This window comes from Cydia fagiglandana, chromosome Z (genome assembly GCF_963556715.1).
Source record: "Cydia fagiglandana chromosome Z, ilCydFagi1.1, whole genome shotgun sequence".
Lineage (NCBI taxonomy): Eukaryota > Metazoa > Arthropoda > Insecta > Lepidoptera > Tortricidae > Cydia > Cydia fagiglandana.
In genome coordinates, this window is record NC_085959.1 from 33567929 (window position 1) to 33595535 (window position 27607).

At 37.4% G+C, this 27607-nt stretch overlaps 2 protein-coding genes across 2 annotated transcripts in view; one reads left to right on the forward strand and one right to left on the reverse strand.

Annotated features, from left to right (window-relative positions):
* Positions 1-27607, forward strand: part of LOC134678543 (protein sickie) — a 199335-nt gene that overhangs the window by 156700 nt on the left and 15028 nt on the right. The window contains exons 20-21 of the mRNA XM_063537127.1: positions 25909-25992; positions 26387-26515. Of these exons, the coding sequence (XP_063393197.1) occupies positions 25909-25992; positions 26387-26515 (213 nt within the window). The remainder of the gene's footprint in view (positions 1-25908; positions 25993-26386; positions 26516-27607) is intronic.
* On the reverse strand, positions 20064-24239 carry LOC134679149 (uncharacterized). The gene is made up of 5 exons (XM_063538019.1): positions 23578-24239; positions 23369-23496; positions 22708-22900; positions 20796-21336; positions 20064-20134 (listed from the first exon to the last, which is right to left on the reverse strand). Exons 1-5 carry the CDS (start codon positions 24064-24066, stop codon positions 20064-20066), a joined length of 1422 nt encoding a protein of 473 aa, XP_063394089.1. The 5' UTR covers positions 24067-24239.

The following is a 27607-nucleotide window of genomic DNA, read 5'->3' on the forward strand; positions in this document are numbered from 1 at the left end:
TCGTTTGATGTCTTTTATGACATTATCATATTCCGCCTTTTCTTTTTAAGTTTAGTTCAGCACGCATGAATAAGACATAATTAGATAACTTATAGCTTTAAAATTAATTTAAGGTGTTTATAATAATTATTAAGATATACCCATATTAGCATTTTACTCCAGCTTTGGTTCTTTTCACCGTTTAGAGCTTGGTATCGTTTAGTATTTAGGTTTTCTATGGTTTAAAGAAAGATGATGCACCTAGTACTATGTAACTTTTAGTAAATCCATAGCTTTGTATTGTAGTAAGACAAGGTAAAATATAACTTCTACATCTTGTGGTTAGCGTACAGCTTGCGCTCTAGTAGTTGCCACCGCGCGACGGCTGCGGGTCGCGGCCCATTTACGCAACATTGTTGCTCGTAGCTTCTCTTCCGAATACTTATATACATAATTAATCTTAAATCACACTAGGGATATGCAAAACATGTCAATAAGAAACAAAATGCAGCAGAGCGTTTTGTACTTTCAAAACAACGAATTGAATGTAGGTACATAACGTTGAGGCGTACTGTATACACATATTGTGCGACAACTTTGAACTTAGTTGATGCACATACGAATATCTTAACAAGATGTTCTGAGAAAGCTCATGTAAGGGCGAGGTTCAAAGCACCTCTTCTCTTTGCTTACACCGGATGGTACATGAAGAAAGATTTACTGTAACTTGGCACATAAATCATTACCATTATGGCTTCATTACTCCCTAGAACTAGGATGTTTGTAAACGTATAAGTTCAAACGTGCAGTTGAATTTATCGATTTCATGCAGTGTGTTGTCTTTGTTACAGTTGACAATTATGTTATCTTTAGCTATAATCTTTTATCTATAGATATTTAGAATCGTATCTCGGTGGACCTACGCACATAGGTGTCTAGTATCTACCATGTAGGCGCCGACGTAACTGATTGTATTAGCGGTTATTGAAATAAAACTTCAAATAAATGGGACATTGTTACATAGTAAATTTCGCTCGTTTATTGAAGAGGCAGGAAGACTGGGAGGGTCGTTTACTGGTTGTTAGAGTGGACTGTCTTCAATCAGCGAAGCGCCTCCTCGGCACTCTCAATTGAGGTTAATTCATGTGGAGACGGGCCAGGGGATCTCTAGCGCCCTGTGGCATTACTTAATGTCCAATAGCGTACATCATCGAGCAATAACATTCATGTTTAGGTACTTTATAAACACACTTGTAAATAAGGTGGTCATATTTATAAATAGCGTAGTCAACTAAGGTTCGGCGACGATAAGCATGAAGGTACTATCTACTAAACGTTTTAGTCGCAGGCTTAACGACCTATTAGGCAAACAAAAAGTTTATGGTTATCCAGGCTGGCCTTTGGGTTAGAATTAGAATAGTTCATTTGTTTATAGTACAGAGACAACGAACTCGTAAAATGTTCCTTAAAACATATTCAAAGCAAACAGGTGTCAGCGGCAGAAATTTTAGCTCTAGCTAGCTCTAAGTCACCACACCAGAACAGTGTTTAATGGGAAACTAATGTATTTAGACTATTTATTTTTGTCGTGTATTTTTATTTAAATATGTACTTTGATAGGAAATACGATGTAGGATTTGCATATTAAATCGACTGGAACGCGAACGAACATACTGGCTACCGATATCGGAAACGCAAACCAGTTATACATATAGCAAAAAGAACAGAGGTCGGAAAAATAAATGAATATAAGGATGGAGTATAATTTGTTGTGTCCGTTAAAAGCAGTTATTACTGAAGCAACATGTGCTACGTACGGAAAAAGGATAGAAATCTTTTGATGGATCGATGTTTGATCTTTGTCCATCGATAACAAACATACACACTTCATATTATTTTTATCATATATTGATTCCTTTTCCTTGACACTGATTGACAAAGTATGTCCATTAGCAGGACAAAATTACACAATTCATCTCATTGCTTTATTTCAAATATAAACTAAATTGTGGAATCGCAGCGAAAGCTACTCGTTTGTTGACTACACACTACACAGCAAAGCGAAAGTATTTTATTCTAATTTTAATGCCATTCCGCTTCCGCCTTGAGTCTCAATATTGGAAACATTTTTTTTGAAGAAAGAAATAACATTTATTACGAGTAGATTTGTTTTCGAAATGAAATTCAAAAGTTTTGTGGGAAGTTTCTGATCCGCACAATGCATTGAATGCCCATGAATGGGAAGTTACATGCTATGGTAATGCTTGAAGCACCTGGAGAATGCTCAATATAATTCAGCACACTCAATATCGGCTTTATGTCTGGGGAAATCAGTTGGCCTAAGTATTGGTTACAAATAAGTGTAAGAACAAAAGGATCTAGGTCTATCTTCATCCGTCACTAGTACCTTAGTTGGTCCTTGTGTGAGCGATGGTTGCATTCTTGATTGCTAATATGCTACTATACTGTCACTGCGAGTTGTTTCATTGTCTATTTCTAGACCTATTAGCTTTGGGTGCAGCGCAATATTTGATTAAACAATATTATGTTGCTCTCCAGATATGCCCTTTGGTTGAGTGCTTTTCGAAGCTCTATTCAATAAACCAATGTTTAATTATTTTTGTGTGCATCAATAGGTTTTACTTCGTGCAATACCTATATATGGAGGGGAAGTGAAGTCAATATAATATCTTCCTATCCTAAATTTCGTGATTGGTTTTTATTTTTATTAGTAAGGCTTTTGAATGCACCATTATCTTGCACGTTGCCAATAAACCATTAATGAAGGTAGCATGCCCTTTTATTTTGATTACATTGTCACTGATTTCTTGTGTCTACTATACATATTAATTATACAATAATCAGCTTAAATCACAGTTTTATTAACTTTCATACGACGCCACTCATACTCTAGAATCGGTAATAAATTAAATAACATTTATGTCTTCGGGAGGACATTATCGTTCCTATCCGAACATGCGCGTTAACCATTTTTGACCTCAGTTCAAGATTTATCGCTTTTGATACAAAACACGCCGAGCAAGTGTTGCGTCACCGCATCTCGCGGGTCGACCTTGACAGGAGCAGCGATTCTCATGTCATACACTATATTATGTAGTTGATCATCTCATGCTCGGAATCTTGAACAGTAGGCAGGCATCCATATTAACGGATGTGGGCGAGTCTGTCATTGTGTCAATATAAACCTAAGCATGGTTCCTTAAAGGGGCCCACAGAGTACCAGTTCGCCGGACGATATCAGCCTGTCAGTTGTTCGCAACTGTCACCTTTTGTGATTAACTGACAGGCTGATATCGTCCGGCGAACTGGTAACTGTGGGCCCTTTTAAAGTTACTCAATTAAAAAAATCTCGGTATGTTGGCCTGGCCTTAGTAAGAAAAGAAAACTATCATTCTTAACATACTGATAATAAACAAAATTATGTAACAAATTGGGCGTCATACTCGTAATTAAGTAATATAAATTTAATTAACATTTTCAAAAGCATAAGATTCGTTTCGAGTATAATTTAATAATAAAAGTATGACACACTAATTACTTCTATCTCATCTAACCAAACTATAATAAGATATACGACTACTTAAACTCGCTTAAGTGGTTTTATCCTTTATGCTTGAAGAGATCAATTGTTAAGTACGGAAGGAAGCTCTACAAGGGAGCATCCTATCTAGTCAGGAAGCATCAGCTACTGTACTTAAACAGAGATAGCCGGGACTGGTTGCAGTAAACGATAAACTTTGCTGAGCCAGACACACGAGGTGGTCACGCCTGACTCACCTGAAAACAGGCGATAACGTACGTTATAAAGACCACCAGTAGAAAGGTACCTATATGATTCAACGGGAGACCTTGTACGGTTAAATGTCGTTGCTTGACTACAGGAAATTATTTTAAAGAAATGTGATAGTCTTAAAGATTTTTAGAAGTTTTGACTTTAGGCGTTACAGTCACCACACGGGATTGTAATGCCATTTAGGGTTCTTGGTAAACAGAAAATTCTATAGCGTAAGTCTTGAACAACTAATTTAGCTAGGGTCCTAAATCGCGGAGCGTGATGGTACAAAGACACTCAAACTAGCATCATATGAACTTGCCTTAATATAGTCAGTTTGGAATAAGTAGGTACTTTCCATTCCATTAGTATGATCCAAGGAACAATCATGCCAAGCGGCGTCGCTTGAAACAAGAGTACATGCTGCTCTATACATTTCTGCACTTACTTCCCCCACTACATGAGATAAACCCCGTTGCGCTTACTAATGCTTAGCTGATTATTACTAGTGTGTGTCACAGTTGATCGGTAACAGTGGCCTGCATTAGCATGACAATACCAAAGAGAAGTCGGAGGTCACGTGAGTGCCCTTAAAACAGTGCCGGCTTTTGACGTGACGTATGTGAATAGAGCCGAATACAATGCGCCCAACCCACTTAGTTATTCGCATGTTTATAACCGACGTAATACATGATTGGGAATATCGAATCCACATCAGCTTTATCCTTTTACAATTCCGGCTGCCATCACATCTTCATTATACATACCGATTGACAACTTATCTCATTCACATTTCAGTCGGACAGTATTCTCATAGCTTTATTGTATAGAAATCTACAATTTATGCTAATGAGAACACGATAAGGCAGATCGGGCCAAACTTACTGTCTAATGTTCGGAATCAGCGTCATACTTCGTTAGAACGATACAATTTCCAAACAATGTAGAATTGTTGGTTTAACCTGCTTTAACTGTATACAGACTGTCACGACAGTTGTTCAGTCACCTCAATCAAGCGGCTCCTTGACCGCATTCTGAGTAATTATAAGGATTGAGCAGATGCCGCAGTTTCATGTTTTACCTCGGAGTCGTATCGAATGTCTATCCCATATCCCATCAAGTGCGCTCTTGTACAGATATATAGGTGGAAGCGGGCCATGTGCACAACAGATGCTCCCCTTGATCCTACAGACTTAAAATGTTGCTCAACCGCGATCCCTTTAAATATCAAATAACTCTACGTTAATTGGCACGCATTTTATTTAAAGATGTAATTAATACATATGTATTTACCATGTCTAATGTTCGTATGATGTTACGTCCAAGGACTTCATTTCGTATTCACATATTATGTGAATCTTAAAAAAACAGTAAGGTAGGTACCTAATATATTGCCGTATTTTGTTATTTTCTGTGATATATTGTTAGACGAGGCGCGTAGAATAAATAACAAGGGTCAAAGTGGGTGTAAACTATACGTACATACTTAGGTGATGTAAATAAAATCATCTCACGTGGACCGACCATATGGAATCATAATCAATTACGTTGAGATCATCGTTATTTGCATCGTTAATTGGGTGTGCGCTGTGGGCTGTCTTATTCTAGATTTCTGATGAACCTCACATGGGTTCCTAGATTATGTGACACTAAAATCATACATAAATAGGTACTCATGAAAACATGTTTCTCGACGCAACGCCCGCAATTAACTACCTATATCTATTTCGCGCTCCTATTTAAAATACATATTAAATTCATTTTATTACTTAAATTTACATTTTCTGGTGCAAATGCGCTTTTAATCGTTTAATAAATAGTCTTTTTGGTACTGATAATTAGGTATGATGAAAAAATATATCACAACAACTACCGAACGGTCTCCATCGCCTCAGTGCACCATATAATAAGCTATGTAAGAAATACATTGAGCAATGCCCGATTCTTCATAGCTTTAGGCTTATTTAGCTCATTAAAACCTAAATTGCTTCGCTTTTATGTTATCGTATCGTACGGTACCTGCGGCGCTTGATTCGGGTACAGTATAATTAGTTCGCTAAACGATAGTAGCTCACACATGTGCATACGCATGATCGACGGAGCCGACAATAAGATGAGACTGATAGAAACCGTTAGGGTCACGATCTCTTTGAAACACGTGTCGGTTTCCAACTTGATGCTAGCGTGAGTTTGACAGATAAAAAAATTATTTAAGCCAAATTAAATATTATTTTTTTAGATATGTATAATCTGTATTAAAATAATATTAATAGCTACCTATAAATTGTCGCGTGAGATTGTAACGGTATTTGTAATTTGAATCCTTTTTTCGTTGTTTTTTTAATTGGGTAATAATTTAATCAAATGGATTTGATTTGAGGATATGTTACAAAATTTTGAATATTTTAATATTGTTCAAATGTCATTAATGATAAGTATACATATTTATATTTATTATGAGTCCAAGTACAATCTCACAATCTTGTAATAACTATCAGAAATTCTGGTTTTCATAAAATTTACAAGTTATGGACTTTAATTAATATTATAATAGCTACGTATTGCAATGTTTTTCCAATCTTTGTTCTTATTTTTATATCTAACATAATAAAATTAATAAATATACGACTTGCGACCCTTATAAGTAAAATAAATAAATGATTATGATTACATATCTGTACTTTCCCAACGTAAAATGTTCCCATAAAATACAACTGTATAAAATATGTCACTTTATGTTCAATGTTATCTTATCATAATTTATATGCTGATTGTTATTTAATATAAATCAGTGTATATTCCCCTTGATACAAGCGGTCGTTTAGCCCATAGAACAATCGAAGTCTCCACAACGATGTTCAAGCATTTCAAGTTTATTTACATTACGTCAATCAGCATGAACATGGGAATATTGAAATGTTACGAAATGACCGTGAAACGAAAATATTGTGCTGCACACTCGGTACTACGGTCTGTACGGAAAGGTCGTTGATACGGCCGGGCCGCGTGCAGTGCGTTAGTGGAAGGGGGACGGCGAGCATAAACATTTCGTGCATCTCACTCTCTATTGCAACCTACGGTTCTCAAAGGGACGCATTGTGCTGCAGGTGCAGGCTTATTAGTATGTCGTTAAACCTCTTTTTTCTCTAATTTGGTCGATAATTACGAACACGTGAGAAATGTTCGTAGAATACCTAAATGCCCGCCACATGCATTTTGCACAGGTAGATTTTGAACGTGCAACATGCTTTTTTATATTATATTTCTGTCTATTTAAGTCTTTGACTTAGAAAGCCATTTACTTTCTTATAATGGTAAAATTATTATAAATAGCGCGTCGAAAGTTTGAGAATGGTTTGAAAGGAACAACCAAGGGTCTGCCCCTGCCCCTGCGCCGAGACGCCGGCCCGATTGACGGCAGCTCTGCCCTTTTTACAATTTATAACTCAACCCGTATTACAACATGACCTACCCATTGTTTGTAAAGAACGGATGATTAGCGCCCGACGCCACTGCCACTTAGATGTAATGATAAAATTACATAATATGCGTAAAAACAACTTAAATATATATTACACAAGTTGCCTAAATTACTACTGAGCGTATAGGTCGGTACTATACTTGTTTACTTGTATGGTAAGCTAACATCAAGTAAACTTTTCGGCTTGGTCTAACTTACTAATCCAATTATACTCGTAATAGTCGTAATACTATAATAAAATATAATGTTATTAAATAAAACATCCTAGCCCGAGGAAATTAATTCAGGCCTTCTGACACCCGAAAGGGGTTGAGCTGTAGTCCCCAAATTGGCTTATTTTTCCTTTAATCCCACAAATTGTAATAGTCATGCAAAATAAACTGCGTGAGTGCAATGCTTTAGGTACGCGTCGACACGACGACCGGATGCATGCGATGTGTCAACTAGTAGCTTACAAGCTTAAACCGTATATAGATGTGTTCAGTTAGGAAATAGTTATTTTATAGTATGTTTAAGTATACAACTTTAATTTACGCATATTTTTCAATGTTAGACGTAGCTATTGTCTACGTCGCGTGGCAATTGAGATTCTCAAGTGCAATCGGTTCTATTCTGCATTCTAAACAGATTGTTTTCAGTGGATTGTGTTACACTGTTACAGAGACACGTTATATTAAAGATATATAAATCACGGATCCCTGTGTTTCACGTCATTATTGTCAACATGTAATGATTGTCAGATTATCGTTAATCATAATTCATAATTCTGAAACCGTTAAGTTTAGGGATTCTCGTAACGTTATCCTATAGACAGGTTAGGTTAGGTTTGTTTTATGGCAATCCTGAAAAGGTACGCGTTTCTGAGAGAAACCAAATTATGACTAACGAACAACGACGAACAAATGGACAAACATTACTTACTACATACTTAAAACTTTATGGGAAACAATAGAGACCTAAGTGCGTCATGATATGATTTTACAAAAAAATTTCTCTAGTTGTAATACACGTACGCGACGCTCACTGCACTTTCCTACTAAATGTTGGTAGTAAGTAGTTATAAATCTCCAATATTATAGGGAAGTGTATAACTAATGCGTTTATAATACGTTTTTATAGTTAGACGCAGAGAGTAAAACGATTTCATTATACGATTAACATTAAGAATAATATATTTATCATTATCGAATAAGAAATGTGACTTAAACAAACCCTCGTAGAACATACCATCAATGTTTTCCATTTCGCAAAACCTACAGTTAAACGTGAAGTGTCGGCACGTGCAAGGCAATGAAGACTTAAAGGAGTATTTTACAATTTTACGCTTTCTAGGCTGATCGCGCCGTGCATAAGACGTCCCTATAAACATTATATCAGTTTAAAACGTTTATTCTAAAGAACCACGACATGTTGGTTAGCAAGAATGCATTTAACAGTGCATAACACGAGTTGACCATGGCGGTGACCACCTCTGCTACTTATCATGGCTCCCCGATACATGATGGATTTGCTACTATTCGTGCACCTAGAAGCCGAATTAAAATAAGGAATCTAGTAGAACCAAATCAAACTGTTAATCTACCTCAGCGCCACTCAGAGTACTTTACGCTTCAAAGGACCCCTAACAAAAATAGTTTTCTAGATTGTAACGTTGGCGTACAATACGATTCAAGCAATGGAGCTGCTAATATTGCATCGGATAAAACTTCACGGCTCAGTTTTTCTGAGCCTATTTATGATAGAGCGAACCTTCAGATTCCAAAGAGAAATTCTCCAGTGAAATATGCGAGCGGGCAACAAGAAGCTCATTACGATTCTATAGACATCAAGCCACGAGGGCGTCTGAAAAGCTTAGATTATACGACAGAGCAGGACGTAAGAAGTGGTGAAAAAATTGGTATTGCGAGCTTAAATAACGGCGATCGGCAATGTTACAGGCGGCACTCTGCTAACCAAGACGGCGCAGAGCAGCATTCCTTGCGCACAGACACTACCGGCTCCTCCGTTGACTGTAGACGAAGCCATAGCGACCGTGATAATTGCTCAGAATCCTCCTCGTATCTCACCGATAACGACAGGCCTATATCTAGTTACAGTGACAATTCCACGATACCATCTACGGACACAGAAGATGTTCTTAAAGATTTGCCTAACAAATCTAAATTTCATCGATCTCCCCAAAAATTTGCAACGCTTAATTTACGAAGGCCAAAGTCGATTGACCTGAGAACGAGTAATATTAAAGAAAATCCATTTTATGGCAGTTTACAACGTAATAAAATGGGGTATCATTCGGAACCGAATACGCCTCTCACGGGAGATAACGTCAGTTTACTCGATGAACCTAGTATCCTAAATGAAGTGCATCAAATTCCAAGAATGCCTTTGCAAAGTAATAGAAATGGATTTAAGAGATCGGTTAGTGAAACTAGCGGGTTTAACAATAAGCGACTAAACTATAGACATTCGTTCAGTGCTGACTACAGACCTCAAACCGTTATTAGGAGACCTCATAAGTGTTGCGAATGTGTAACTGGAATACCGGCAGACGAAGATGAGGAGTCACAATCTCGGCCCTCTTCTAGAACTCTCACCACTCTGTATGAATCACACGATCCCAAAGTTGGGTGCCAAACCATCTTGCGTTCCAAGCCACCGGTGCCATGGTGGGAACTGGCAATCAAAAAATCTCGCTATAAAAGTTGCCCGATATTAGAAGAGGTAAGTGAATGTTTTTTATGTTTTATTCGTTCTTATGTATGTACTTATTTATTGTATGTAGAAACAACATAAAGTAGGTACATGTATACATACAGGACTAACGAATGTATTGATGGAATATAGATCTGTGGGTAACTTATGAACCTAAGCGGTGGGTGAATCACTTGCACACCTTAATTACATTTTTAGGGTGTGTTGCATGCATACCTATATCCCCTCATTTTCAGTATAGTTATGGCTATTTATGTTCAACGTATCAAATCGAAACATCAGTAGGGGAGAAATTTAATGGGTGACCTGGCATAAAATACACCTGATGTAGGCTCCCCTTGTTTTTGTGAAATTTATAATAATTTTAACAATAACATAATTGAATTTTTGGCTTAGCATGTTACTTCCTACAAAATGTTACTTTACAATACAATAGTTCTAGCAACACACGTCAATCTGACGCGTTCGGTAATTCTACCCATTTATAAATTTTTACCTTACTGCGGCATAGCATAATTTTTGGCAATTTAATTATACCTATTAGAGTGAATAAGTTTATTTTCGCGTTATTTATTTACATTTGTATTATTTGTAAGAGCTAGAGGTAAGTAGGTATAACCTATATTATAGGTCAATATATTATGAGTATTTGTCTTACGAAGCGGCACCCATAAAATAAAAGCGACACCAAGTCGCTTCCTATATTATCAATAGTATTAAGCCGGTACATTTACTCCATTGAGGTATAATGAGATTCTTTTGGAGTAGTCTATTTTATGCGACTACGTTTCATCGATTTTAAAGCTTTAGTAAAGGCGATTAAGTGCTTATAGAAGTCGCCTTGTGTCGGTAATGTCGGTATCATAGTCACTTTCATACTTAGCGTGAAATATAAACTTTTATGTATATAAATGTCCGCTCTTATACATTTATAGGAAACCACACCAGTGTATTGGTGTTCATGGATAAACCCAACCGTTACAAGCTACATTTTTATATTATTTTAAGGCATTTCTTTTTTGAAAATTATTCTTAGTCGCCTGTGTTAAATTTTAAATATGACAGTGAATAAAAAATATGGATAATAAACCAACTATTATTTACATTGATGTTTAAAAATTAAAAACGTCAGGTATAAGGAAAATACTTTTAGTTTAAACACCCGAAAATTCCCATTGTAACGTAGCCTGTGTACCTTTTGTCATACTTCTACCTGGCTACCAAAAAAACTAACCAGGACAGGTGTTAACTTAATAGTTCGGTCGCTCATTCACTGATTTTTAACGATTATTATAACTTCGGTTCCCACGACCGGTTTTGTAACATTTCGCCTAAAAAAGTGATATCACCGAGACGGTTTTTATTTAGATATTTACATAAATCGTACTGATTAAATAAGTAAACAAGTTCGAGTGTTGTGTTAGTCCTGTGATGCAGCCTCTGTATCTTTGAATCTATAATTATTTTGCCTAAAGTAATTTTCACGGAAGTCTCATTTCCAGTTGTAATTTATTAGAAGTTTATACCTAATAGGTATTATACGTACCTTTCATCTACCCAACAGTATAATAGAGCCAATTTCAGATACTCGTAAGGGGTCATCCATTAATTACATCACACGTTTAGGGGGAGGGAGGGGTCAAGAAAATGTGACATATTGTGACATGGGGGAGGGGGGGACACAAACTTTGTGACGTCACTTTAACTTCATCAGTAACCGAAAATTTATTTAAATTATTTTATTCGCTATACATTTAAATAACAAGTTTTTAAAACGATAATCGTTTTTATTCGTTTAATTTTCTTTCCTAAGCAGTTTTGGGTTATAAAGTTACTAATATTTATATCGTCAAAAATATTTTGATAAAATATTAATAATACTTAGGTACTTACTTAATTCGATTTGGCGATTTCGTAGAAAAAATGTGACGTCACACTAGGGGGGAGGGGTTTGCCAAATGTGACCAAGTGTGACAAGGAGGGGGGAGGGGTCAAAAAACCTAGAAATTCGTGTGACGTAATTAATGGATGACCCCAAATTAGGTTAACTTTTTGGTTTGGGTTGGAAGAGTGAAAAATGTGCACCCCGTGTGACCTCAACTCTAAATATTTTGAACCCTCATATGAGCTTAGGTATAACTAGAAATCTACCTCCTGCTCCATATGCCTTCGATCTCAATTAAAACAGACCCTGTAAACTTTGAGTACCTAAACATACCTTTTTATTTATTTTTGGACAATGTCACTGTCTTCTTCGTTTTATTCACTGTAAATCCTATTACAATGTAACATAACATGATTTTGTAATACTTAGTTATAAACATAAATTTATTTGAGACTAACGGTCTTCCTACTTCATACAAATCAAGAATGATACAGATTTAAGTGTAAGTAAGACATCATGTGGGCGTTAGTAGTTGTTCCCCAATAAATTCATGAGTGGGTGAGACGAATCTTACTGAAGCTGTGGGCGAGGCGTGATCGGGGCCTTGTACCTCACTAAGTATAATTAGTACACGCTAATTTGGTTTCCGATCTTTAATTCTTCTTAGCAAGCAACCAAGACTTCCAGAGGGTAACTCCGCCTTTGATCGGTTAGTCCGGTTTCCTCACGATGTTTCCCTGCGAGGACACCGATGTTTTTTTATTTCTGTCTAACACATAATTTTTATGTCGTATAGCATGTCGTATTTTCGATGCTATGAAAATAAAATATCATAAGCAGAAGCACGTAAGTAGTAATAAATTAACAAAGTGCTACAAATTCATATTAACGAGTAACTATGGGTCTTGGTCGTCAGAAACATAATTTTGCAGGGCATATCGAGAATCCAAAAATGGCGAGGATATAATAAAATACATTATTTTAACATAATTTGGTAAATATGTAACAATAGCCGTAAAAGCCGCAAGCTGCCGAGTGGGCCTTAACATACGATATGATTATTATTTAAGCATAAAATCTACTACACATGGTTATATTATCGATTTTATTGTCATTGTGCACATGTTAACGCAGATTTATGGAATTATAAACTTTAATTCGATGAAGGTTGTGTCTCACCTTGATATTGCTTGCTTACATTTGCGTCAATAAGTATTGTTGTTTTATCCCCCTATGTTACATGTTTAACGGTCCACCGGAAAACAAGTGCCTTTCGGTACATTACGTCGATAAAAGATATTGAACAAGACCGTAATAGTAAGTGTGGCCATATAGAGTGCTTTTTATGCGAAAGCCGGAAACAACTCGTCAGTCACATTCACGTTGCACCCAATTGGCGCAAATTGCGGACTCTATTATTTGTCCACGTAAATAAACACAGTTAATAAATTACAATTCAAATCTACCTACAATAACTACTCGCACGTTTTAGAACTAGGAATCCAATCGTATTTTTATTAATTTTGACGGTTTTTCTACCCAATGACATGATATTTATGTGTACTGATAAGTTGCTTATTATTGATTGTATAACAACTTAGTTAATGTCCGCTTTCTCTTCCCCTTTCATTGCAGTGAACTGTTAATTACTAAATGATTGTCACTTGCACCGCTACTACCTTATTTTATGCAAATTGCACTCTGACACGCCAACTTTTAATATATTTAATGCATTTAGCTATTTAATATAATTTAGAGTTCCGGTGGCGACACACGTTACAATGACGGCAACATTAACATTTCTACGTTACAATGAAGGCAAGATATGCTTGTTGTCCCTACCCTCAGCTTTAGATTCACGTGGTAAATGCCTAGGAAGTCTGTCGTCTCTCATTAATTCCCCGAGAGCGGCTGCATCCTCAGCTGTCGATTAATAATTACGTGGCACCTGCTTCGCGCACTTTTTCTCCATTGCCCTCCGGCGTGTGCTAAAGGTGTCCCGCGTAGATCCATCTCTGACGAACGCGTAATTGGCTCGGCAGCATGCTCGCAAACAGGTGAACCCCTATTAGGATACTGAACGGACTACCTGTATGTAGGTGTCGTTCTTTCATTACTACGAGTGCATATGCACCATTAGAAATTGTTTTAAGACCTCGAACATAACGTGTTTTGTGGCCGTAACTGACAATACTAAAAACTGGCTACAAAATATTTATGTACCTATCTAACTGTATGTATCCAAGTAATGTTCCCCTGTTTACGTTTAGGGAACACGTTCGTTGCCCTCTGCGGCCATGTATTTTAATTTCGCTGAGTGCGTTCCTGTGACGTTGAACAAAGCTTCCCGTGACCAGTTAGCCCACGCCCACTATTGCCGGCCTATAAAGCAATTTAATTCGATGACTCACATTTCCAGTACCTACGGCTATATAAAATGTTTACTTATCGTTCAGCCCCCCCGGTGTTGTTCATCAATGTCAGTCTTATTTTATTTTAATAATAAGTTAAAGGGTGATGAATATCAGATTTCAAAAATACCAATTGACTGCAAATGTTTTCTCAATAAAGATTGATTTTCTCAATAAGGATGAATTCCAGCGATACACTATTTTGAAGTTTTGGCTGTAACAAAATAGTATATACATATTAAGTATTGCTGACTAATTGTTTTAAATATATTTCTTTTTAGCTACTACCCAGACCGTATTAGGAAAAGGTTTGCGCAAAAAATTTGCGTAGAAAGTTTATAAAGCCAAAGCCGCGCATTTTGGTCTTAATTCTCGTATTTATGTGGCAATTACAGTGTCATCGAGCCGATATAGGCACCGAACGTACACGGGCGAGAGCAATTTAAATCATTATCGAGGTAAGGTGAGGTAGCAACGTCATGCCGAGTAACAGAGCAATCTGGTCCTACAACTAACCCATTAAAGAGATCTGTGCCGGCTTGTGGCCACTTCTGATTACTCACGCGCGGAACGCAGGATGTCGGTCGACTGGTTGCAAAGAAGCCCTAATTATTATACTCATATTCTAAATACTACGCAAACGCAGTGAACGATAAACCAGTCTGCAAAGTGCAACTGTAAAAGTTTCATTTAGGTTGGACGTAACATTGGTTGCTATCTACACTAGGTACTCACATAACCTTAAATACAAAGTTTTTTTAATGTTAGACTAGTTAGATATTTCAAAATTCCATGAAGATCTATTAAGAACTTCTACCTACCTATTTGGTTTCAACTCTTACGATGTTAAAATGATTTCATGGTCCCCAGAGTAGCTCCATGCGAGGGCTACTACAAATCTTGTTTTACTATTCTTCTTCAGATCGACGTTTACTATTATGGCCGGAAATAATACGAATTAATATTGACAGGTTGAATAAATGTTATAGGATTCTGTGTATGGAAGGTAGAGATGAGGAAAACAATCTTCATGTATTAAAAAGTGTCCCTCAAAAACATTAAATAGGCCGCGCCGCGGCGCCACTGTGCATCGCGAACCAATTTTTGACGGTCTTTTAGCCTTGTCGGTAGTGACCCCGCTTATGAAGCAGGAGGTCCCGGGTTCGAATCCCGATAAGAGTATTTATTAGCTTTTTATTATTTGTATTTGTAGGTATTTAATACCAATATATAAATTAATATTGATATACATATGTAAGTTGAAAAAGATAGAGAACAGAAATTGTGATGACCAGCATCACTGGAGGAGGCGTTCACCCTCACAGGAGGGGTTGTCGCAGAATAAATTACAAGAAAAAAATATAATTACTTACTACTTATTACATAACCAAGCATAATAGAACATTGATTTGAGGAATATTAAATATTATTGTAATACTAAACCTAATGTAAATTTAAGTTTATAATATTGTGTTTGTTTTACCGGCGAGAAATAAAAGGCTCTTTTTGTTTTTCGTTTTTAATATTAATATAAAAGTAAAATATAAAAACACTTACAAAACAAAAAAAAAACACCCGAACACATTTTTATATATGTATAATGTAGTGGCGGATTTGCAGTCTTTGCCGCCCTAGGCCCCAGGCCCTGTAGCCGCCCCTTTCTCAGCACCCATCATATTGACTACATTTTGAGTTATTTCTTGTTAACATCAGCGAATGTTTTGTCACAATTTGCCTGCATCTGACCCTTGATCCAGTCTCTAGGTGTTGGTCGAGACTCTTCGCTATGAGACCGTCCGCTGAGACGACTATCGCAACAATGATCGTCGAGTCAACATCCCACATGGCGGTAATCTCGTATATAAAGTATTACTTACCTAAGTATCACTAGTGAGATTGAGTTGGAAATCAAAACCTGAGTGTGCGCGCTGCGCGGTAGTTTTCAGCGAATGCGAGTTCTTAGTTCGGGGCGAACTATTAGTAATTAAGACAATAACTTGGCATTTTTCCTATTCATTTTAGTTTTGGTTTTGGCTGCGGCGTAACGTTTATTTTTATATTTTGCCAGAAAGTGGGCTCGCATAACTACGTACATATCGATAACATTTTTTAATATATGTTTGAAATGGTCGACACATCCAACTTTTATCAATGCTCCTTTTAGTCATTCTTGCGTAATTTCACTGATCGTCTCCATATTGGTTAAAGCTTTGCTTATTACTCTTAACATACATTTCTCTATCATTTTGGTCAGATTGAATAGATCGTCACTAGCATAAATTAACCCGCCGTATAAATCCATTTTATCGATTACGTCGTTTCTCACTAACAGTTTTCCCTCATTAGGACTCATTTGTATGAGTTTTAAACAATTATTGCATTTTACGATTTTTCGCAATTTGCGGACGATGTACCCAGCAATGTAAGACTGAACCGCGTCACTGGTTTACAGCCTCGTTGTAATCATGGTCTTCATAACCATGAATCAATGGTTACCAGATCCTTCGCTCCTAGTAAGTTCTTCAGCAAATCCTTGCCGGAAACATTACAACCGGGCGTATTAGGGAAAAACGAGACGCCAATCGGTAAACTTGTGCAAACATTTTGGGATCAGGGTGATCGTTTCCTCCACACGAATATCTCATGACGGAAAAAAAACCGAGACGACTATCGCAACAATGATCGTCGAGTCAACATCCCACGTGGCGGTAATCTCGTATATAAAGTATTAGTAGGTATCACTAGTGAGATTGAGTTGGAAATCAAAACCTGAGTGTGCGCGCTGCGCGGTAGTTTTCAGCGAATACGAGTTCTTAGTTCGGGGCGAACTACTAGTAATTAAGACAATAACTTGGCATTTTTCCTGTTCATTTTAGTTTTGGTTTTGGCTGCGTCGTAACGTTTATTTTCATATTTTGCCAGAAAGTGGGCTCGCATAACTACGTACATATCGATAATTTTTTTTGATACTTGTTTGGAATGGTCGGCACATCCAACTTTTATCAATGTTTCTTTTTGTAATTCTTGCGTAATTTCACTGATCGTCTCCATATTGGTTAAAGCTTTGCTTATTGCTCTTAACACACATTTCTCTATCATTTTGGTCAGATTGAATAGATCGTCACTAGCATAAATTAACCCGCCGTATAAATCCATTTTATCGATTACGTCGTTTCTCATTAACATTTTTCCCTCATTGGGACTCATTTGTATGAGTTTCAAACAATTATTGCATTTTACGATTTTTCGCAATTTGCGGACGATGTACCCAGCAATGTAAGACTGCACCGCGTCACTGGTGACAGCCTCGTTGTAGTCATGGTCTTCATAACCATCAATCAATGGTTCACCATTATCTAGTATATGGTCGAGGCTTTCCAGCCATGCTTGCTTAGCCTCGTTTGAACCAGTTACCATATCCTTTGCTCCTAGTAAGTTCTTCAGCAAATCTTTGCCGGAAACGTTACAACCTTTCGGAGGGCGTATTAGGGAAAAACAAGACGCCAATCGGTAAACTTGTGCAAACATTTTGGGATCAGGGTGATCGTTTCCTCCACACGAATATCTCATGACGGAGAAAAATCTCTGAAAACAAGTCAAAATTATTATTCAATAAAAAATATAGGACCTCGGGTCTCAAACTATCTCCATAATTTTATCTAAATTGGTTCAGCGGTTTAAGCGTGAAGAGGTAACAGACACACTTTTGCATTTATAATAGTACTAATATTTGTATGGCTATGTTCGTTTTTTTAGCATTAGAAAGAAGGTAAGCGATAAAAAACGTCCACAGCCCAAAGTTACGCCTCATTTCAAAAGAATTAAACCCAAAAACACCAGGCAGAAATATATTGATGGGTACATTAAGTATATGGACTAGGTAGGAACTGTATCCTAAAAAAATATGTGCCACCTGTCATGCTTAACGGAGCTCTCTTAGACAGAGTACAGAGTTTCAAGTACCTAGGGCATATTGTTACTGCGGACCTCAAGGATGATGTGGATATGGAGCGGGAGCGGAGGGCGTTGTGCGTAAGGGCGAACATGTTGGCTCGCAGGTTTGCTCGTTGTAGTAGTGACGTGAAGATAACGCTTTTCAAAGCGTACTGCACGTCGCTGTACACGTGTGGCCTGTGGGCGGACTACACGCAAAGAGCGTACAACGCGCTCCGCGTCCAGTACAATAACGCATTCAGGGCGGTGTTGGGGCTGCCCCGCTACTGTAGCGCTTCGGGCATGTTCGCGGGGGCCCACACGGCCTGTTTCCACGCCACCATGCGCGTGCGCGCAGCTGCGCTGGTGCGGCGCGTGCGGGCCAGCGCCAACACTGTCCTGGCGATGATCGCAGATCGGCTTGACTGTCCTTATATTGTGCACTGTTGCAACAGGCATGTAAGGACAGGTGTAGGTTAGTTTTGTATGTATTGTTGTGTTTTTGTGTATATATTGTATATCATTATTCTTTAATGTGATTTGTAAATTTTTAAATTTTATTGTTAATTTTAGTAGATTATATTTAAATGTAATGTTATTAATGTTGTGTAATCAAAATGTAAATAATGTAAAAATATGAGTATAATTAGCTTGAATTAATGAATTTTAATTTATTTTTTATTTTTAAAAAGGCTTTCTGGACTTTCTCCAAAAGTAAGGCAGCATACATGATGCAGATTCCATACAAGCAGATTCATATTCATTGGATTACATAATTAGTAATTATTAATTACCTCCAACGGATCTTGAGATAGGGTTGCTGTCATCAAATACTTGTAATCACATGCAACATTCAGCATATCCAAAATTTCAAGTGTTGCCCGTAAAGTTACTTTTAATCCAGTTAACGTGCTCCTTGACACAGGTATTTTTTTTTCGATCTTTTCCCAGTCTGCAAGGAATTCTAAAAATTCCTGGATTGCCTGAAAAAAGTATTTCTTCATTAAGTAAACAAGCTTCAAAGCTATACAATGAAATATTAAGAGGAAAGGGGACGGCCGCTTCTCTACACAAAAGTATAGTCAGTAGTAGACATTTACAGATATTAGTAAGGAGCAAAAAATATATTCCATACAAATTTTTAAATGTTCCTAATTTTTATATTAAACTAAAAATTACAGTATAGGCTGTATAGGTGCCAAGGGATATATTCAGGTTGCGAGGCGGCGGCGGTTCCGGCATATTAACATTAACACATAATATTCACTACCAGCAACGCATAATTATATTAATTCTAATTATAATCGGCATAAAATATTCTTCACTATAAGAGGTATCTACTAACAAAAATACATTAAAAGGTTGGCTACTTCTGGTTTAAGGCACCGTCCGGCTGGTCTTTCTTTATGACGGTCTTCCCTTAAATGTTATAGTGAGTAGACGGACTTAGCTGATAGACGGTCTTCTCCGCATTGACCTTAATTTTAATCGCCAACTATTTCTTACCTTTCTTCGTCTGCAATTTTCATTCACGTACAGAGCATCTCTTGGTATACGCGAAGACATAGCTTGTATCAAATTGAATACAAGATCAATAAATTTTTGTGTTGCAGTTGAATCCTTCAATTCCTCGCAATAGGGTTGATAGTGAGCCATGGCGACCGAAATTTCGTGACCAAACACCTGTTTTTATAAGATTAATAATATTAGTTTTGATGAGCCGAAAGTCCTACGAAATAAATCCGGACAATCAATGAAAATTATTGATTATATTTATAGGTACATACTTCAGTTGCAAGAGGAACATTCATTACTTGAAAACCTTTCGGTTTCAAATGCGCTGGTGTTAACTTGTAAGCGATTTTTAAGTTAGGCTGACGATAATTCTCTTCCTCTAATACCGCTTCCCAATGTCTTTTTTTCACAGTTCCGTAAGGGGTCTGAAAAAAGAATATTACATTAATTTGACTTCGTATTATCATTTTATACAAGGCGAAATTGTTATCTCTGACCAAACTCTGAGGGGTGAATATAGGTCATACTTAACAACTTATACTATGGGACCAGCCCCGAAATCGTGAAAAAAAATCTGCTGTCTCATACATATTGCGGTGAATCAGTAGAGTCAATGTTTTCTATTAAACAGGCGATTTCTTTTTCGTGATTTCAGGGTTGGCTATAGTAAAAGTTGTTCAGTATGACCTACATATTCACCCCTCAGAGTTTGGTCAGATATAATAATTACACCTTGTATATTTTTAAAATTATCATTACTCATGCATTACTCTTAATTAACCTTGAACTCTTGTAGCTTATCATCCAAAGTAGATGTTCGAAAACATTTCACTAAATGATTAAAATCTGAAATCATCCATAACCGTCGTGAGCAGTCACAAGGGTGTTCACAGCTAACAGTGTCTTCATTTACACCGAATATTTTCCATACTCCTCGGTTCCAAGGTGCACCGTCCATCACGACAGCATCAACACAAATTCCGCTGTTTTCCATTAAAACAATACACTCTAAAACTAGTTTATGTAGCGGTTCGCTTTTGCATGAATTTTTCGATAAAAAGCAACCTAAGGCTTGAACCCATCTACCTCGAAAAGGCACAAACTTGAACACCAAAGCATGGTCCGCTGTTGTATTTTTTAAATTATCTGGAGTGTGTTGCCCCAGGTCAACAAAACCATTAAATTTCATGGTTTGAGAATCAAAATAAACGCCTTCACTTAATTTCATTTCATCCACTAAAATAACTCCTCGTTTCTCCTCCTTCTTCATCGCCTCACATCTTTCTTTTAAACTAAAGAAAGTAGAGGATTGGAATCCATATGCAGAACAGCTGATTTTGCTGAGATACTTATTTAAAGTTTGTACAGAAGGAAGGGGTAAAATATTTCTTTTACGTATAAATTCATACGTATTCCTGCTTTTTATACGTATCAACATGCACTCATAAATCCATTCTAACGTATATCGACGACCTTTTGTATTATTTTTTTTCGCGGCTTCAAAACATGATCTCACGGCATTTTGAAATTCTTCAGGTAGTTTTGAAATAGATGCTTGTACTACGGTATCCGATTTCTTTGCACACTGCGCCTTAGCCAAGGAAATTTTCTCTCTTAATTGGATATTCTGCAATTATATGAACGGTCGATATGAAATTCGTTACTCAAGTAGGTACAATGTATAAAGTTATAAGCCGACAAGATATTGTAGTAATTAAAATGTGGCAACATCGTAGTGTCGTCCCGTTTTCTTAGATTGATTTGAAAGGGACGACACTACGATGTTGCCACTTTTTAATTTCTACAATTTCTTGTTGGTCTATAAGCGGGTGTGCGAATAAAAAACAACAGCTAAGTAAAGTGGTATCCAGACGGGACTGATCAAATCGGTTGATTTTATCAGAAATGAAATTGGCGTCAATCTCTAATTTTAGATTTATGGTGATATTAGAGCCCTCTACATTGAAAAAATCCAGAAATGGTATCCAGACTGGCCTCACAAATTGGTATTCTTGCATCTGCACTTCATTTTATCGGTAATATCGGTCATTATCGGCGGTTGAATTCGGCGAGCCAAATTGGTATTTGCATCCGCACTTCGATCCTGATTCGATCGGGCAATTGAATCAGATTGGCGAAAAATTTACTAATCTGGATACGCCTTAAGGGACTTCGAAATGATTTCGAAAAATATGTATGAAAACTTCTTGCTCAAGTTTCTTTTTGTATTATTTTACGTCTTCAATTATACAAATACAGTATATTATAGCGTCGCCTAGTACCCATAGTACAACTTTTGCTTAATTTGGGGCTAGGTTGACCTGTGTAAAGGCCAATACACAATGGGCCAGCGTGGGCTAGTCTGGGGGACGCATTTATGCGTTAGAGGGAGCAAGTGATATTGCTATCTCATTCTACCGCATGGCAGCGTCCCTTGGCCTGGCCGGCGCTGGCCCATTGTGTACAGGGGCCTTTAGATGTCCCCTAATATTTATTTATTTAATATGTTTTTGATAAAAAGCCGTAACAGACTACCGCACCATACCGCGACTTTAGTGCGGTGCGGCGCACGTATCGATAGTCGTAAGGTGGTCGCCGTACGTGCGTTAAGAGCCCCCTCCAGACTATGCGCGTGAATCGCGGGCGAAGCCGCGAACGCGAGTGTGGAGTCCAGAACGCAGACCTGCGAAATCGACTCCACACTCGCGTTCGCGGCTTCGCCCGCGATTCACGCGCATAGTCTGGAGGGGGCTAAGGATGTAGCTATAATTTGGAGCGTGAAAGAGATATTTTAACCGCACCATCAAGGTCGTGGCGCGGTGCGGTAGTCTGTTACGGCTTTAATGCCGGCTACATACGTAACGATAAATCGTTGCGATAAAACTGTGCAGTCCGATTGTCGATTATCGTAACGATTTGTCATACACACGGTTCGATTTATCTGCACAGTCGGACTGCACAGTTTTATCGTTACGTATGTAGCCGGCATAAGACTTACCGTCCTCTTCAGACGCTTGCATTTATGTACAAGATTTGAAGCGCGCCGTTTAGCTTCTGCCATTTTTTGTAATAGAGTTGAAGTGGAATTACGGTTCTGCAAACGATTTCGTAATATTCGACAAGATTTACATCTTGGGTACTGTTGATTTCTTTCGTAAGTATCATCACCAATAATCACACCTTTACAAAATCTGAAAATTGATGTAATTATTAGATAAATTCGTTTTTATCTTTGATTATTCTCCTGTACCATTGTTTATGTATAAATAGTGCTTTAATCTACAGGTACCTACATAATAAGGGTTCTTAAAATACACATAAAAGTCGAGTTTTAATAGGATAGGTTCGAGAATTAAGACCTATTTAATGTACCGTTACATACAATATTTTTAATGACAAAAATGTTAAATAAAATCAAAGTTAGGCTTACGAGTTATCCTTTTATTTTAAATACAACTGTTACATTATGGTATATATATTCATAAGACGACTGCAAACAGTTGTATTATCGCCTACACCCATAGTACAAGCTTTGGGGCTAGGTTCCTCGTATTCGAAATGAAAAGTAGAGTGTTTAACTCGGGTGAATGGCATCATTTTAGCCTCGGACTATACTCTCACTGCGTTCATCCCTTGGTTAACAATCTACCAAAACTTACTTATTGTCGTCAATCTGAGTACCAACGCACAAAGGCCATCTTTCAACCGATTTTAAGTAATCGTAGGTGTTGTCATATGAATTAATTTTCTCCTTTAGTGGCAATTGTTCATTATTGGGAAAAATTACCTGCAATTAAATAGCAATTATGTTTCGTTACAAATTCAAATCATGCCAACCGAATTTATTGTTACATTAATAAACACTTACAGTGACAGTTAGATCATCGTTTAAACGTATATGATGTTTAATCTTCTGAGTTTTTGGATCCATTCGCATAAATTCCAGCCCATTAGGATTTTCTGCATGTAGCCAAAAAGGCGGCAACAACGAAAATGCCCGAAACTTACTTTTAAAATTCTCTATTGGATTTATTGTTACATTAGTATCCTGATATTGACTAAACAATGGTTCCGCAAAGTCCTGTTGTATCATTTCATAATCCATTAAATAATTAGAATCATTTTGATCTTCTGATAATTCCTGTTGCTCGGCATTGATTTGTTGTTGCTGCTCGTCCTTAGGTTGATTGGGGTATGGTTCGAAAGATTCCTCTATGTGAATAGTATTGGCTTGGAGTTCATGTTCGGGAATGGGAATAAACTGATGCTCAATCGTGGGCACAGCTTCTTCCTTAAGCGTTTTTCTTTGTGTAGGAATATATTTGAGCTCTCCTTTAATAGTTAACTTTTCGTACATATTTATATTTTCTTCTTTAAAATGAAGATGGCAAATATAATCATTTGCTTTTAATGCAATTCCTAACGACTTTTTCCAACTTTCCAACCGTGCCGGAGTCTGAGAATTAATAGAAAAATGAAGAATTGTTGAAGTGAAATTGTGAAATTTATAAGAAAAATATAAAAATCACAATATAATATTTTATTAAATAACTAGCGACCGGCTTCGCACTAGTCAACAAATTATATAAGTATTTAAACCTTCCTCAAGAATCACTCTATTGATAGGTGAAAACCGCATGAAAATCGAACTGAAACCGTCCAGTAGTTTGTTTATCGCAAAGATACATTCAAACCCACGAACAGACAGTCGCGGCGGGGGACTTTGTTTTATAAGGTGTAGTGAAAATTACATACTTACCGTTGGTTGGAAAAAAGATACGGATTTCGTAACATTTTTCTGTTTTTTCCTCTTACGCCCACTTTGGCAACTGTTTACGATGCAAACTTTTCCCATTTTAACTAAAAAAAAAAAAAATATATATATCCTATAGCGGTGGATTTGCCCTAAAGCCCCACATTAACACTCCTACCTTGTAGGCCGCCTCGTAGTCCACGTCGTTGGGTAGGATTGTGTATGGGGGTTGCGGACTACGAGCCGTCCTACCGTTTAGCCGTTTGTAGGACGGCTCGTAGTCCGCAACCCCCATACACAATCCTACCCAACGAGGCGGACTACGAGGCGGCCTACAAGGTAGGAGTGTGAATGTGGGGCTTAAGGCCTGGTAAGCCCAGGCCCGAGGTGGCTAGATAACAGAGGTGGCAGTCTATATGATGCGTACTGAGACAGGGGCGGCTAGTTTTACTACACAAGGAAATCCTAAATTTAATAAATCAATTTATGAAAATTTTAAATAAAATTTCAAAAAACTGACAGCGCACTTCACTCAGTCAATAAGGTCTAAATTCATGTTAGTTCCCAGTACTACCTACTAGCGCCACCGGAGAGATTTCGAACTATTCTTTCAACTGACAGCTGGACACTTTTACAACCGTCTTATCATAAAAGATAGCTCTCCTTTACTTCTACACTCCATAATTCTGTGATTCGGAAAAATGACAATTGACATATTTACGTAGAGCCGGTATTTGCATTGTCCTCATTTGTTTGCTGTCAGCACACCGTCCCCGTGCGCTCAGATACAAACAAACTTCGTGTCGGAAGCCGGTGTTGCTCGAAGCAAACAAATGTTATAAATACCAAATCATGACATTGTGAAAGCAAAATTCAGCAAACAACTAAACGACAGATGACAATACATGTAGAGATTATATTGTTCTACATATTAGTGTTAAATATATATGTATAAGTATATTTTTTAAAAGTGATTAATAAAATACTACTCTTAACTTGCCTCCGTTGTTAACTGAAAACGCTACTACATGCCAGATGTAAAAGATGTCACCTAAAGTACATCCATCATACCATACGTCCAGACTTAGTGCTTTCCAGTAGAACTCAATAATCAACAACTTAGCTGACTCCCAGGAAATCAATCAATCATCATCTCAGCCATAAGACGTCCACTGCTGAACATAGGCCTCCCCCTTTTTTGGGAGGTGAATGCCATAATCGCCACGCTTGGCAGGCGGGTTGGCGATCGCAGTCGAGTACACTGAATTTGAGGGACGCTGCTGCCCGTCCACCGGTGGTCTTGGACGTGGTTTAAGGACATACCCGGGTCTTGGACGTAGTTTAAGGACATACCCGGGTCCGGGTCCACGGGTACCTATAAATATATCAGTATAAAAATACGAATAATAAAAAGAAAATGACATTGGTGTTTTTTCATTGTTACAGGCACATGTAGTATCTGCTTTCGAGCAGAGCCTCTCGAACATGACGCAGAGGCTGCAGTCGCTCACGGCCACAGCCGAGAGAAAGGTAACATACACATTATAATAAATTACATTTTATTATTTCACTCTCGTGCGATACGCTACGTGCATTAGTCATAATTATATAAAACATACTAAAATAATCGTTAACTATCGCTGACTCACTTGTTTATTAACCATGTATTAACTTGATGTTTTATTTGCACTATAAATTATGAATTTCTTGTATCGAGTGAGAGTTTCCAATTCTGCAGAGAATTTTATTGCCCTTATGATCGACAGAAATGATCGTCGTTTTGAACGTATTTCTACCTTATTGTATAGTCAAACAATCTTGATTTATTATATGTGGATGGAAAAGTGACCAAACCATGATTTATCAAGAGCAACGAACAGCGTCCCGTTAGTTAAAAAAAGTAAAGTGAGTAATTTTGTGTTAGGACTCTGAGCTGACCGAGTTAAGGCAGACCATCGAGCTGCTTCGGAAGCAGTCCATCCAGGCGGGGCTGACCACGGCCCACATGCAGTCCATGGGAATCAGGGCCGACGGCGTCAACATCACGGGACAGGTAACTGTAACCTGATCTTACCCACGCTTGTGTACATAATACACACCTTACACTGAGAGAAAAGGATAACAAAAACACACTTAGAATTACAAAAATAAACTTAATCCGGAGACAAGGAGAGTTAACTAATAGGAACAAATTTACTTTTGCAATTTCTATTAGTTCTTGCAATTTCTATTATCTGTTTGTTGAAATTAGATTTAGGATTACTGAGCTGTATGTAAAAACAAATAAACTTTACATAGTTAAACGTCTATAATTATTACTAAACTTCATTTTTTCCCCCAGTACAGAACTGTTTTTTTAATTCCTGGTTTAGTTTACTAATGATTTTTCTCTCAGTGTAGGTACACTGAGAGAAAAATCATCAGGTAGGTAGGTACCTACCTTACCTCCTACCGTACCTTATTTCAGATATACAGACAAAATCTCTAAAGTACATATCTAAAAACAGAGGAGCGCCCATACCTAAAAGTTAAGGGTTCTGTAACCTAATTTAAGGCTGTACTGACATACCCCAAAACCGTCAAAAACGTAGCTTTCGGGAATACCGTATTGCCAACTACAACATATCTCCAATATTCCTAACTTTCGGGTAAAGACAAGAAAAATATGAACACAGTATCAGTAGGTACATAGCCCGCCTCGAAGATCTAAATGTCGACAACGTACTCGTAAACTGGCGCGTGGCTCGACACTGAGTGCAGTTGGCAATAAACACATCAGTGTGTACCTTACTTGGTCCTCAAAAGTATTTAAACGCATTTAAATACAGCCTTAACAGTAGTCGTTTCTAGCTCCGCTTTTTGTTTGCGACTGTAATATTTATCCTCTATACCTATATCTATATAAAACAAATGCAATTTTGATTTCTCATAACAAAGATTCAAAATATAATGGAACGAAAGACCTTTTTATAGGCCTCTGGGGGCTAAAGGATATCTTCGCGACTAAGTGCAGTTTAGTAAAAACAATGTGCGAAAATAGTGAAATATTTGTTTATCTAGCTAGACAATCGCCTACGATATCTCTTGACACTGGGATATCGCTAGAGTATCGGAATACTCACATCTGTAAATTATATCTTCAGAT

Excerpts from the sequence above, each read along its gene's own strand:
- LOC134679149 (XM_063538019.1), bottom strand. The coding sequence starts at position 24,066 with ATGTACGAAAAGTTAACTATTAAAGGAGAGCTCAAATATATTCCTACA. Across the intron at positions 22,901-23,368 it reads ACTCAGATTGACGACAATAA|ATTTTGTAAAGGTGTGATTA; the intron begins GTAAGTTTTGGT and ends ATCAATTTTCAG. Across the intron at positions 21,337-22,707 it reads GCAAGCGTCTGAAGAGGACG|AATATCCAATTAAGAGAGAA; the intron begins GTAAGTCTTATG and ends ATATAATTGCAG.